Below are 15,546 nucleotides of genomic sequence, written 5' to 3' on the forward strand. Positions count from 1 at the left end.
TAATGATACTGTGACACTAATATTTTATTTTAAATATGCATACTGTTTAATATTATGCAGCGTTTATTTATAAAATGTGATGAATGTAGTCATGTAGCAGCACAATCATGATATCATATGATTCGTGTCTTACTGGAGCTTGTAAACATGCAGGCCTATCGTGCCTTAGTCTAATGTACGTCACAAAAATAAACACACATACACCCTGTGAGGGGAATTTTCCTAGAAGTCTGTGCTTAGCCAGTTATACCAGGCTATTTGAATGAGGACGTCTGCCAGTGACAGCCTGCACACTCACAATAAATGCTCCCCATGGGGAAGCACATGCAGTCCCGCCTGAGTAATGAGTTAGAATGAGTTTATTTCAGTCCAAATGTTGAGGCAGACAGAGTGTCTTTTTGCAGCTCGTGTGGGAATGAATTTGCTCCACTCAGGTTACATACCTTGTGTTTGGCTGAAAAGAGAGCCCGTTTGAGTCCTACTTTCGCCAACCCGTAGTGATAGAATGGACTGACCCGGAATGGACTCTGGTCCACCCCCCACACCTCCGCAAACTGAGAAAGCCAGCTTAGAGCTATTGTGACTAACTAGCTCCAGAGTGAATTTGTCCGCTAATATGCACTGTAGATTTTGTGTTTCATTGATAAGCGTGTTCTTTCAGCCAGGACACAAAATGACGGTGCAACCAATAATTCTTTAATGACCCATCTTATTGTAGCCGGGTGAAGTGGGGGCAGGGAGGTTTTCGTACTGCTAGATGGTCTGCATACAGGGTGAGGGCGTACTGTCACTTTAAGTACATGTCAATGAGTTCATGTGGGATTTGGAGCTGCAGAACGGGCTACTGACGACAACCCAGTATTCGCGTTTAGCATCAAGACAGCGCTAGGGAAGTACTTGTTCAGCGGGTCAGCGTAAGTGTGCATTAATAAACTCACTATGTAAATTGTGCTTGATTGTTAACTAAGTGTATGTTCTTGGGTTATGCGCGTCTGCTTCGTAACAAGCTGCCGTGGGTGGAGGGCGCACGTGTATGGAGCCGTGCACACAGGCACTCGAGTGAGTTAATTGTTTTCTTGCCTTTTGGACAAACGACACTGGTGTGAGTGTTGAGCAGACCGATGTGTATGTTCTTTGTCGCTGTTTAACAGGAGGGGGTTACTACGGTTGTTTTTTTATGTGACTGTCAGCTCTATTCTATGTCATACTGTTCTAGTTTAGTAAAGAAAAGCAATTGGTTATTTGTTGTACACTGTCCTAAGTGTCTCCTTCATTTGACACATTAAGGCTGTGCTCCAGGAGTGCAGTCGGGGGAAATAAAGAACCCACGTTAAAGAAAATTAAATTTATCTTAGTGTCCCGTCTCATCATTTTAATCAGGCTAGTGCTGGAGTAAGACTGTTCATATATTGTTGATAGTATACTACTTTAGGGAAATAGTAATAATTGTGTATATGAGTTTGGTTTATATCTATACAATTATGCCACTATTTTGGTGAAACTGTATTCTCATTAGCATAGCTATAGGCTTATCTTTGTGTTCCTGTTATATTGTGCCTTGCTGCATGACTCATTATCATGATCAGTGCTTCAGCTTTTATTGTTGTAGCTGCTGACATTAGCTGACATGAGTCCATATTTTCGTTAAAACCTGTCATCTCTCCAAGATCTTCCAGATTTGAACAGCATCCATAAACACTCTTTTCAGGTGAGGACTCCACGTCTCTTGGTTGCAGCTCAGAATTTGGGAGAAAGTCACCCGATGGAGATGTTAGCTACAAAACAAAAACAACACACATTCATAAGTGCATTTGAAGAATTTGGAGCAATCTAGGTGAGGTTGCACACCACAACAAACCGAATCCTTCTCTGAATCCCTTACTGTCCCCTTTCAAACATAAGAGAATTCATCAGGGCTGAACACTGGTAGTGCTATGTTAAAACATTCAGATATGTGACTCCATTTTTCTATTCCATTCATGTGTACACGGACGTAAATGCACAATTTGTAACCAGACTGTTAGCATGGAGGTTCTTTCTACAATTATGATATTAATCCAATTACATATAAAACAGCACCGCTTTAAAGTCCATAAGGAAACAATACATTGCCTACCAAGAAATCTGATTTCTTTGTGGTTATTTCCACAGAATAAGCAATATGTTGGCTCACCTCTAATATCCATTTGACAGGCTGTTTTCCTGAACATATGATGAATTTAAGAAGTTTGTATTGTGGAATAAACATACCCTTGTGTAGCTGAGAAAGTTTCATGCATTGGTTATTTTACTTGAAAACATTATTGTACAATTTAAGGTAAGCCCCGCCTAGAAAGTCAAATGGGATAGCTTAACCTAACCAGCTCACATGATGAACTATAGTCACTCATTGTAGTGACTATCTCAGTTGCTCTTAAAGATTGATGTATATCTGGCTTAGACAGTAGACACAATCTCCCTCTCCCTGCAGCAGAGCCTGTATCATGCCATGTACATCCATCAATACAAATCCATAGCGTGTTACTGTGATTTCCTTTTTCATTGGATATATTACAAAATCAAGACGTTTTGTTTATTTACGATGCTATTCCACAACTTTTTAGTATAAAATTAGACCATGGCTAAAGACCATTTAATATCAGTTTTCAGTATTCTTGGGAGAGTTTCCTTTAATTATGAAAAAAGGAGGAAATTGTGAAAATACTTTCTGCATGAATACGATTATTTATATTATATTTATTTACCTTTTTGATCATCTTGACTGGAATACTTTAAAATATTCATGATTAAACTAGGTCTTTAACATATGAAACTTTTTTTTTTTTAAATGAGACTTGCTTCATTGGAAATCTTGAAATGCCCCTCTAGTATGGCTGTTAGAAAAGCTAACCTGGTCCACTGTGTCAATTTAATCATCTTAGGATCAAGAAGCGGAGATAGGACCTGTATAGGATGCTAAATATATTTTCAAAGCACATTGAAAAAATTAGCTTTTCATTTTGGATTAAGAAAAGGAGCACGTAGATTCCCAACCTCAACATCCGCAGCGCTCAGGAGAGGACAGTTTCTGTTCTCTAATTCATTGTGGTCACTGGTGAGTTCCAAAGCCTGAGGTAGATGGTGCGGAGAAGGCTCAGAGTGGCCAGATGGAGATGTGGTCTGCATAGGATGAAGAAGAGATTGCACAACCAGAAAGTTAACAGAAACAAGAACCATGTAGTAAGGAGCAGTGTCAAATAACATGTCACCACATATTTGAAGAGCATATAACCGTCTTACCTCCACATCTGTAGTGCTCAGGTGAGGACTGATTCTGTCCACTTCTATGGGGGCGTCAGTGAAATCCAAAGCCTGAGGTAGATTTTAAAATTTACAAAGCAGTTTCAACTATTTGCCATCTTAAAAGAACCTGATAAGGCAAGACATATACAAACTGAACAAGGGGGTAGCACATATGTGTCTTAGTAGACTTACATTCAAATGACTTATTTTCGGTCTTGAACGCGGTATTTTGGTGACGTTGTTTGGCTCCAAGTGCAATTTGTACCTGCATTTGGACATTCTGATATTAAAAATGTGTACATGATTAAAACAGACAAATAACAAAATAATCTATTTAAATTATAATTAATGTATTATCTAAGCCCTTTTGAGTATAATAACCTCATGGATATTTTGATTTGATGAAAAAATGACAACTGCAACTTCATCCCTTTTCTCCTATCCGTGTCTATGTGATGTAAAACAGCACCTGTAAGGCAGTACTGTCTTTGACTGTATCCATGGCAACAGAAGGTCTCAAACCGCTCGCGCTTCCTGCTGTTCGCTTTAAATCCCCTCGCGCATAGTTTGATACTTGGATATCGTTTAACGGACTAAACAACACAAATTAAACAGTATTAAAGATGTTTGCCTATGTGAAGTATATTGACGACGGGTGCAAGGAAATTGTTCCCTCGTCAGACAAAAATTTTGACAGCTGCAATGTCAAAAAGGTTTACTGGGTGCGCTGGCAGGGTAGTTTTTTCAAGGCCCAAATACTGATCCTGAGGGTTTAGGGTCAGGTTCAGGTTCAAGGGTAAGTTATACAGCTTATTTACGTTAGTTTGTTCATCAACTAAACAAAATAGTACTCCTTTATTCCAGAGTCCAGACAGGAAATCGAGGAGGAGCTGTCCAAGGGCAAGCGGGTCCGCGTGAGTCTGCTGAAGGAGACTTCGCCAGCCGCGCCTCCGTCGGAAAGCGAGGAAGTCAAAGCAATGCATTTCGGTTAGCTTTCCAACACCAAGTAATATATTGTATTAGGGATGCACCGATCCACATTTTTTCACTTCCGATCCGATCCCGATACCTAAATTTGGATATCGGCCGATACAGATAATATTCCGATACCAGAGCTGTGTTTGAAAAACAGGAAATCCTGTTAACAGAAAAAATTCTGAAAACAAATTTGAAACTAAGGGTTTCAGACTGATTGTCATGTCAATATTTATTTAAGTTCATAAATGTCAAATACTTGAGTCTTAAAAATTTAGAAATATGAAAAGTGCAAGTGTGAACATCTTACACACACACACACACACACACACACACGCACACACACACTTGACACACAGTCACTCGTTCACAAAAATAACAGCGCAAATCAAGTAAACTGACTCCTGTATCATGAACAACATGTCAAATATCTAAAGAAAAGTGCAATAAAATAACTGTAAACATCTTACACACATACACACTTGACACACAGTCTCACTCACTCATTCACACACGCAATCACACTTACACTCTCTCTCTCTCTCACACACACACACACACACACACACACACACACACACACACACACACACACACACACACACACACACACACAATAAGTTTTAAAACAGTGTGCATCAGAACAGCACTTAAGATGACCTGGAATAAACTAAACACCAGAGTCTAACTATTCTTTAAAAGAAAACAAAAATGTAATGTCTCCAAGTTTACTCTGAGGAAGTGATGTAGTGTTCAACAAAACTTACATCGGCAGGTTCTTCTTGAGGAATATGAGCATTTCTGCTCTCTGCAGTTAGACAATTCCTTTTTTCATCCACGATATTGGATGCCGTGCTAAACAGTCTAGCCTCAGCGCTATCCTGCTAGCCTGCTAGCTGGCTGCAAACTGTGGAATGGATTCCTGAACGGAGGCGCGGCTCAATGAGAGACAGTTATGAGACACGCTCAGGAAATCCATTCCACAGTTTGCAGCCAGCTAGCAGACTAGCACGCGGGGATCACTTTTAGAGTCATTTCTGCTGACGACGTTAAAGAGCAGACATAGCTCATTGATATCGGAAATCTCCAAAGGTTGTACCGGAAAATCCGATACCCGAATTTCTCTGGTATCGGGTCCCGATATCGATACTGGATCGGATCGGCCCCATCCCTATATTGTATACATTGTTGCGTAGGAAAGTGTCGTCTTCAACATACAAGTACAGTTTATGTGTAGAAATGATTGGCCTGTTTGTGTGTGTGTGTGTGTGTGTGTGTGTGTGTGTGTGTGTGTGTGTGTGTAATATATATATAAATCACTATCTTTGTTGGTTTCTGTGACTACGTTTTGTATTACACAGTGTCTGTATTACATTACGTGTCTGTCCCATTCAGTAAATGAAAATATTGTTATAAAAAAATTGGTAGATGCTAGCATACAAAAGACAAGGGAGTAATGCAATGATCTAATATGCCCTGTTTTTATAATATCAACATTGAACTTGTCCGCATACAAACCTGATGAGAAAATGCAATCCTCAGCATTTAGTCCTATTAAACAGCATAACAGCATGCATGCTGGTCACCAGCATACCAGCACCAGCATCATCCATGCTGGTGACCAGCATACCTGCACCAGCATCATCCATGCTAGTGACCAGCATACCTGCACCAGCATCATCCATGCTAGTGACCAGCATACCAGCACCAGCATCATCCATGCTGGTGACCAGCATACCTGCACCAGCATCATCCATGCTAGTGACCAGCATACCAGCACCAGCATCATCCATGCTGGTGACCAGCATACCAGCACCAGCATCATCCATGCTGGTGACCAGCATACCAGCACCAGCATCATCCATGCTGGTGACCAGCATACCTGCACCAGCAGCATTATGCTGGTCACCAGCATACCAGCACCAAAACACAACATATGCAGTCTTGCTGGTCATTAAGACATGGAGCAGCCAGGATTTGAACCAACAACACTGAGGTTCATGGCGCACCCTCTCTAATGCGCCACAGACACCCCTAACCGCTATTCAATTGAGCTATGGGATGTTGTAGAAAAGGCACGTATGCTGGGTACCGCTGTCTGCAGGACGTCAGTGATGATGGGCTAACGTTGATAGGCTCTTGCGCCGCAGTGTCAATGAAGTTGAAATATTTAAACTTTCGCGTTTACTGTATTTGACTGACATTGCGTGGGAGACGCGCTGGTCAATCGCAGATTTACGTCGCTCGAGTCTCATTGCATCTGTGCATAGACTTGTATGTAATCCTGTGCCGTCAAACGCTGGGGTTGTGTTTGGTTGTGAATGCACTATAAGAGATCATTTAAGACACATGTCTATCTTTGGAAAGGTGTTTTGCTTTGTAGTACATGAGGTGTGACACTGTGACATTTCTCTGAGCCCTTAAGTACCAACTAAAAGCCCCAGGTCATTGATCATCTTCAAACATTGCACGCGGATGAATAATCCTACCCCATAAAACCATCTTTATAATCATCATGACAACTGGCAGCTCCCTCGCAAATAAAACAGATGCGGAAAACAGATAACAGGGGCGTTTAAGAAGTGGCCCATTATGACACATTCCCTCTCCTTTTATTTTTTTATGATAGCAAACAATCAGTTATCCAGATGGCAAGAGATGTGGAGGCCGGCTGGCATTTGGCACACAAACACACTCTCTGACGTTCATATACATATCTACACATTTGGAGAAACACACAGATATAAAAGCAGAAATCACACCCTCTGACACACGCACACAAGCTCAGACACACACAGCCATCAACATCTGTTGTGTACGCAAAGGTATTCTGCCATGCTGCCCATAGCAGCAGCAAGTGTACAGATGAGCCCCACAGCTGCTTGATCGTTCCCAGTGAGGGAATCGTACTGCTGTGATGGATAAGGTGGGATTCTTCTAATTGACAGTTTGTGGGAAAACAGATGGTTTATTTGTTGGTATTCATCACATCTTTATGAACAACAGAAGATAGCGTCAAAGAGAAAGGAGAGACAAGTATACACTGTAGAACTTCGTTTAAATGCTTTGGAATAATTTTTCACATATTGGCTGTTTGAATGTTCCTCTGTTCATCTTCTAAAACGGTATATTGTACTAAGCCGGCGTGGAATGTAGGAAGATGAGCCAAATCTGACAGGCTTGTTGAATGTTTTCCGATCAAGGCAGCCCAAAAGTAACTGAGTTGTCTCATTTTGTGGATTGGTTGAGACTACAAATAACCAAATTTTACCCGTTTACCCGCACTGAAACGGGAAGTGTGGTGGCGGGCGTGGTTTGGCGCGGCTGCAGAGGGGACGGAGAAGGGAGTGGTTCGGGGAACGGTGCCGGGGGAGGGATAATCAGCCTCAGCTGAGATTAATCATTGTTTGTGTTCCTCCTTTAAGTAGGAGAGATCCGGCAACAGCGAGTGAGCTGAGCGAGGCGAGGAGGCTGGAGCCGGTCGCTTGTAAAAAAACGATAAAATAAAGACTGTTCACTAAAACCCTCAGCCGCATCCTCATTATTCCGGGACCCCCACACACCCACCCGTTACAGGGAGTTTTTTCATGTCTAACCGTTGAGGACACTCAAGAACACTTATTTGTAAAGGTTGTATGGGTCATTCATTTCAAGCTTAAAGACTTGAAGCATCTTATCTCAGTGTTTGTGTTGCCTTTTCCTCCATACTCTGGGATACAGCTTCTAAACATCTGCCTCAGACAATGTGTGCATCTCCAAGCACCTGTGTGTCAAGTTTATGTGGGAATGTTCATGTTTGACATGGTTATATCCATCAATCTACAAACCTCCTGGAGTTTCCATTTTGCCGGTGACCAGTCTATAAAATGAAAGTCATATTGGCTGCCATTTCCTCCAACCTGCCTCATCCTAAATCGCCATTTTCTGTCAAATGACAAATATGTGATGTTTCAGTGGAAGAAGCCCTTCTGATCCACAGCGTTACTGCTTTCGCGTAGAACAATGAGTAGACAAACCATTCTGTATAATATAATGAATATGTATTGAAACTGCATACATCCTCACATGCAGCAGCAAATATTAATCTTTCTGCAGTTCACTGACATATGTATGAATATAATTCAGATTCACTGAAGCCACTGGTAATAAACAAACTGTTTAACTTTACCTGGATGACTTTGCTGGTTTGTAAAAAAAAATCAATTTCAGAGACACTTGTTGTCGAAATCACCATACATTTAATGTAATGTAACCACATGACCAATTTATGGAAGCATGTTCTAAACATATGGTGCTAGGAAGTATTTGGTGTCTCTTGCGTTCTAGTGTAAGGAGCTGCGGGGCAGGTTTGTGGAAGGCATCCTTTCCAGAGGTCTCCACGCACTCCTATAAAAAAGCTTTGGGCTTGATTCAAATTTTCAAAAAAATTAACCTCCCAACGTCTATTTGTAAGCACTATTGCTTGACCTCTGTTGAAAACGTCATGGGGTCAAGATTGGTTTGTTCTTTACCCCTTGTTAATTTAGCAAAAAGATTTTTTTACTCAGTCCAATGAGAAGTGGGGTTTGGAATTGCCAGCAGCAGACATGTTCCAATGAGACAATTAGACTTAAAGAATGTAGTAGATGGGATTCAAACTACAAACTTTAGTGTTGACATCAGACACTAAATTGGACACTGTCACCTGTGACAACTTTCTGGAATTGTGATGGACCTGTTGGAATATGTAAGCAATAACCCTAATTCAAATGTCCCAATATAATCAGATTACTTTTGTGTTACTATAATACCAGGAATGCTATTAAAGATAAAAGTTAAACATGCTGTCTTTGGCTAATTAATGTCCTTGTTGATTTAGTATGAATGAAAACATTGCATCAGTACAGTGCCATTTAAACTGTTAAAATTCTGCCATCACCCAAGGACTTCAATATATTTGGATCAATATTTTTGCCAGATTCAAACTTTGAGAAACTGCATATAAATGTACGTTTTTTAATGTATATACATCAATGTGTGATTTTTGGGAAGGGTCACATCTGCAAATCTTCATTGTAGGCAATATATTTTACCCTAAAAATACAAAAAATATATATTTATGAAAAACCAAAACAGATTATTCTAATCCCATTCTCATAAAATATGTTTGCAACCTGATTACGGCACTTTTTTCCAAACTCTAACGTATTCCGGTTACCCTATTTCCTATCTAATTATGCAACACGGTTGTCATGTAATCTGTTACCCCTCTGTTAAGCCTGTCCAAGTGTTCAAACACACAACCAATGTTCTTCTGTTAAGGACTGTCTTGAATATTTAGAGGCGTCTTGGTCATTCAACTGTTGTATTTCTGTGGGAACTGGAACACATGCAGTGAAGCTCTGCCCGCAAGCCCCCCAAAGTATTACTGCCCCAACATCATGAGGACCACTTTTGGCCCCTTACTGCCCTAACTGCCCCTCAAGCACCGCCACCACATCACCCCAGCCGCCCACATTAGGGCTCCAGACACGAGGCTTTATTGACTGGTTTTGGATCATCCTCTACAGGATAGCCTACTTATCCTTGAGGCTCTGCCTCCATCACAAGAAGATAATCTCTTGTGATTACCTTCTATTTCTCATCGGCTCTCTCGCTCACTCTCTGATTTCTACTCTGCTTTGTTGTTTCATGACCAAGGCCCCAGCACACCTCAACTCCATCCCCCCTCCATCCCATTCTCTCTTCAGCTCCTTTTTTTCATTGGGGGGATGAATACAGAAGGCCTCATCTCCAGTGTCGTCTTACTGTGTTCTTTTGTACAGGCACTCCTCGGCCAGCTGCCTATTCACACAGTATCGCCAATTAGGACCCCATTTAGAAAGCAAGAGAGAGGACATGAGATGAGCTTAGTTACCCCAGTCATCACCCCCACCCTTACTGTAGATATGGTCTGATACTGAAGCGTCTTTATTCTCCACTTACAGTACCTCCTTTATCAGAATTGTATCTCTTGCGGTCTTAATTTCTTTTGAGAATGGTACACACCTGATGTTGATAGTAATGTTTTAACTGCTGCATTACTGTGTAAATATCAATATTTCAAATAATACTAAAACATGATTTACTTTTTAAACAGCTGATTGGATCAGAGTTGGACATAATAACACTCACCTGGAAAACAGATTGTTGTTAGAGCATATCATTTTAAGCTGTGTTGATTAACCCTTTGAGCCATTCGTTTTCTTGATATATATGGTGCTGCTCAGATTCTGAAGTGAGCGGCAGTGTTGTCAGTTGTCTTGGTCTTTGCAGCCATTTAGAAGGTCTCTCCAGCTTCATTTAGCTAACACTTAACAGTTTCTAATGTAATATGGACCCACCATGTTCTCCTTCAATATTAAATAATTATAGACTATTTTTTATATTACTCTTGTGGGAATGTGGAAAAAAACATGACTAAAACTGAAGGACTTTGTCTATTTGAGTGTAAGGTACTTCACAATTTTATCCAAGGCATAGTAATTTTATTAGTATAGCACATTTCAACAATGAGGTAATTCATGTAAAACCATTCTAAACATCCAAACATAAAACAAGGAGATTTACAAACAGTTAAGAAGTTTTGATTGAAACAAAAGAAAAACGGTTATTGAAAAGAATTTAAAAACTAATTAAAAAAAAAAAAGTATAAAATGCAGTGTAGTTTAAGAATTCCGAAAACAAAAATGGTCAATTAAAGGCAGCAGCAAACAGAAACGTCTTTAATCTGGATTTATCTCAGGGACTCAGCAGACCTGCAGCTTTCAGGGACTTTGTTCCAGATATGTGGAGCAGAAAAACTAATCGCTGCATCGCATGTTTAGTTTTTACTCCGGGAACAGAAAGTAGACCAGTCCTAGACCTAAGGGTTCGTGGCAGTTCATTAGGTATCAGCAGATCAGAAATGTATTTTGGCCCTTAACCATCCAGTGCTTTATAAACCAACAGCAGAATTTTGAAGTATTTTTTTCTTCATTCTGACCAATGGTAAGCAAGCCTTGCATCTTTGTAATGATGGACGACAGGTGGCTTTGGCAGAGTTGAAGAGGTTGACTCAAGCAGGCAATTGTTATACTTTTACATCCCTGAAAGGTTTAATCAATATGGACACCAACTTAAACATCCACTTTCTCATGATGGCTGCCCACACTCACACCCCCACTACAATGGCCCTTTAATCTCGCTCTGTAGAGCAATCATTAACATGCCCATTCCACTGTGGCTGAGATAGGTGGAATAAAAAGGAGAGGGGAGCATAGGAGGGGCCTGTAATGGATAGTGAGGCCAGTAATTAGGCACCAGGTCCCGTGTTAAAATGTCGTGACTTTGGGAGAGCCATTTAGCCTGCTAATGAGTCTCTTAACAGTTTATTGATGCCACTTCTCCCATCAATTTTCTGACGCTCACTTCCCTTCAGCCCATTTTTCCTCTGCCCTGTGGAACTCCCCTAGCAACCATTGATGCTAATTAATTGAAATTAGGACAGATCAAATGCATTCCAACTTTTCTCATATGCAGAAGTACCTGGGGGAATTAAATTCCAATTTAGAAACTTGGGGATTTCTGGACCACCCCTTGAACGGTATTAAACAAGGATCTTAATACGGGAGTGAGGCACTAATGCATCCAAGTAATAGATGCTAATCTCGGGACCATTGTGGCTCTATTGTCCAACTTGATTTCATTTGATTCAACTTGATTCGTGATTTAGAGGCATTTGTGTCAATAGTTATTACTTGATTGTCAAGTAAGTAACACTATTTTTTGTGTGTAATGGAAAAAATGTATGTAACCCTTCAAAATGTTTCATTGTACGACCAAGGTTATAAATTGCAAATGCTGGGATGGTGTGGCCATGAAAAAGAATCGAGCTGGAGTGTCTCACACTGATAAGAGTGAGATAAGTCCCGGCTGACACAACAAGTTTGTTTACATGTGTTGGAGGCCACCTGTCACTGACCTGAGGTATAAGAACTGCCTGGCCCTGTTGTTAGAAACGGAAGGTTCTTGGCAGTCTACTGAGCAAGTAGCTGTTGTGACCTTTCTTCCCTTGCAGGGAAATAAACAGAGAAAGATACATTTGATTCAGAGCCTTCTTATTTACTGGTTACTTCTGGATGTTCCATGTTTCACTGCTTCAATTGATTAAATGTCTGATTATGAATTATATATATCTACTGATGCCCATACACAGAGTCACACACCCACATACACACACACATAGAAACAGAGGAGGATCTCTCTCCCGGGATAGAGAGACTGCGATGGATGTACAGAATGAACAACGTAAAAGATGTACAACTCCTCATATGCATTCATTATCATCTCCTGCTCATTAGTGGAGAAAAAAGAGGCTCTTCCTTGCCATTGTACTGTTAAAAAATCCTGGTTTCGGTGATCGATTCTTTCGCCTTCTGAAGTAGGAAGCGCACGCGCGATTATCCTGCTGACGGGTTCAAATTAACGAGACTGTTTGAGCACGGATCAGCCTTTAAGGCAGTGTTTTTCAACCTGTTTTGCGAGAAAAAATCTCACGGCACACCAACAACCAGAAACGATATGAAAATCAATCCCAAACATAGTTTCAGCATGAGCATAACATACTCTAAGAAATCAGGGAAACGCGTGTTCTATTTGTTGTGTTTTATTAAACTTAACATCATCCTAATGCCAAGATGGCACAGGCTTTATGCCCAGGTATCTCTTAAACCGGATTTATAGTAGTCAGAGTCAGCTATGTAGTCAGAGCGACGCAGACGCAAGACCCCCTTGCGTGTGTCGAAACATTTTTCTAGGCTTGCGTCGAAAGCGACGCAAGCAACGCAGCCTCCCGCAGCGCACCAGGCTGCGATTGGTCTGCTAACTACGTCCTTTACGGAGTCTCACATTTCCGCTTTCATAGCCCGTTACCGCCATTATTAACACGAAGAATGTTTAAGAGAGAACGGAGCAGATTGAAGAACTTTTGACGGAAGAAATGCGTAAATATGACCGCTTATACAAGCCGTCATTGGCGGGTTGTAGAAGCGGGTTGGATTCACGGAGGGAGATCGCCGCAAATGCCGGTTTGCTGGTCGAGAGGTGCACAAAGTTGTGGAGGAAAATACAGGACAAATGTGTCTGCGATGAAAAGCAGCAGTGGCGATGCACGGGGCAATAAAGTCTATCATAAATAAACAAATAAATAAATAGACGTGACTCTCTAGGTCGTCTTCAACAAAACACGTCACCATGTTTGTTGTTCTGGCGGTGAATTGCTCTGCAACACACGCAGAACCATGAAGTGAAACGAGTGCGTCGACGCAACGACGCAGAAACATGCGCCGACCTTAAATCTCACTTTTTTTATTTGTCGCCTCAGCAAATCTGCCTATTAATTACGCTGTGTAGCGCCACCCACAGGCAGAGGGGAGTATTGAGCCTTCATGCCACCAACAGCGCGACGACACAAACACACAAGTTGGCTCTTTTTTTTCCACCAATGAAGTGACAGTATGTAAAAAAGGATTTTTTTTTCACGGCACACCTGACAGCCTCTCGCGGCACATTGGTTGAAAAACACTGCTTTAAGGAACCAAGATATCCTGACATCAATCATCTCATTCATTTTATCTAGCTTATGGGACGTTTGATCGAAAGATATCATAATAATAAGTAGGTATTAAATCTGTGTATTTGTGTGTAAATTCCATGTGCTGATTTATTGTGCTACTACTCCATTGAGGAAAAAACTCTTACAATGTATCTTTAGGAAAATATCTGCATATCTTTTTTCATTTTGTTGTTTTTGCAATTTTACTTCATGGCACATTCATTTTCATAATGTGCTATTGTGCTATCATGCTTTGTCTTTTAATATATTTTTTCATTTGTTTTTGTTTTTTCGGCATTTGTGCATTGATTTCTTTTTTTGTATTGTCTGTTGTCTTTTTATATTTATCTTGCTTGATACCTGTTTGCATGTTTACTCTGCATTATTTCTTTCTGATATTTAAGATGAAGAAAAATAAAGCTGTGGTTATCGACCGTGTTCCTCTGCTTCACCTTGTGGAGTCTCTCACAAACTTCTGTGATGAGAAGGAAAGTTCTTGTAACAGGAGAAGATACATTCCACCAGTCGCAGTGACTATGTATTAGTGTTGAGCCTCTGTGTGTCACTGTTATATCACTAACACAACTTTACAATTGACGTGCATCAGATAAGAAAAGCACCCTTTTCACCTAAAACAGCCCTTCCCCCCTTACGAGATGCGCTAGCCTAGCTGTTGCTCACGTAGCTACCGGACGTTATGTACAGATATGTGCAGATTAGGGTTACCAGATGTCCAGATCTAGGTCGGACCGTAAAGATGCCTTTTTTGATGATCAATGGGTGGAGTTAGTTATTTATCAAATATATTCACAGCACATTATAAGAGCCACAGAATATGTTTGAACAGATTCCTCACAGGTCTGCATAAAAAGGTTTTATTTCCTGTGTCACAGTGCATGTTTGAAATTGGGAGCTGGACGAGGCACCGGTAGTGTGGGTGGATGGGAAGCTAACAATGTTCACCGAGGGAGGTGCAGCAAGAGTCTGCCTGTATGTCGACTCTCCTCTGATTGGAGTCATCCCTGCCATGGATAGATTCATATTTAATGTGGGGTGAGAGACAGAGGGGAGTGGAGAATTTCCAGAGCTGCACCTGCTGTTTATTTTGAATATTGTCAAATCACGATGAGTAATTTGCAATTTTTGAGTTTTTTCAACAGCTGTAAGAGCTGTGTTGTGTGTTGTGTTTGACTGAATAGTACGTCTGTACCATGAGTGAATATATACTCAGCAGCTGTAGTGACCTTCAGGCCTCAGTCTCCGTAAGAAAACTACCTGTCAGCCGTCCTACCGCTCCCACTCACTCACTTCTCTGGAGACTCACACTAACCCTAACCAGCACTATCCTAAATACACACGCCATGGCCTTCAATGACGTCCTACACGATCCAACTGTAATTTATCCACCTTTTAATGCAATCATTATGGTTATTTACTAGCATTGACAAAAATGAGTGAAAATAAATTAATCTGTGAGGATCTACATTACCATTAGTGATGTTTGTGTCCAGTTACATTTGTTATCTATCCGTCAAATAGTGTGTAGTGTAAAGATGCAACTCAAAGATGATTTAGAAGTGTTTAAACGCCAGAACCTACAACTGTAAAACCTGGACTGTGAGTGACACACAGAAGGTAATAATTCAATTCAATTCACTTTATTTTGTATAGCCCAA

The 15,546-nt window shown here is 40.8% G+C and overlaps 1 protein-coding gene across 1 annotated transcript; it reads right to left on the reverse strand.

Moving 5' to 3' along the window:
- Positions 1-675: 675 nt before the first annotated feature.
- Positions 676-5,171, reverse strand: LOC120827876 (uncharacterized). The gene is made up of 5 exons (XM_040191033.2): positions 5,025-5,171; positions 3,475-3,547; positions 3,280-3,351; positions 3,034-3,159; positions 676-1,775 (listed from the first exon to the last, which is right to left on the reverse strand). Exons 1-5 carry the CDS (start codon positions 5,054-5,056, stop codon positions 1,530-1,532), a joined length of 549 nt encoding a protein of 182 aa, XP_040046967.1. The 5' UTR covers positions 5,057-5,171; the 3' UTR covers positions 676-1,529.
- Between the last annotated feature and the right edge of the window lie 10,375 nt (positions 5,172-15,546).

The sequence above is a fragment of the Gasterosteus aculeatus genome, chromosome 1 (genome assembly GCF_964276395.1).
Source record: "Gasterosteus aculeatus chromosome 1, fGasAcu3.hap1.1, whole genome shotgun sequence".
Lineage (NCBI taxonomy): Eukaryota > Metazoa > Chordata > Actinopteri > Perciformes > Gasterosteidae > Gasterosteus > Gasterosteus aculeatus.

What these genes read in the sequence shown, in the direction of transcription:
- LOC120827876 (XM_040191033.2), bottom strand. Translation starts at nt 5,056, where the DNA reads ATGCTCATATTCCTCAAGAAGAACCTGCCGAT. An exon ending in CTCAAGAAGAACCTGCCGAT is followed by an intron (nt 3,548 to 5,024) that starts GTAAGTTTTGTT and finishes GTCCAAATGCAG; the next exon opens with GTACAAATTGCACTTGGAGC. An exon ending in TGAGCACTACAGATGTGGAG is followed by an intron (nt 3,160 to 3,279) that starts GTAAGACGGTTA and finishes CATCCTATGCAG; the next exon opens with ACCACATCTCCATCTGGCCA.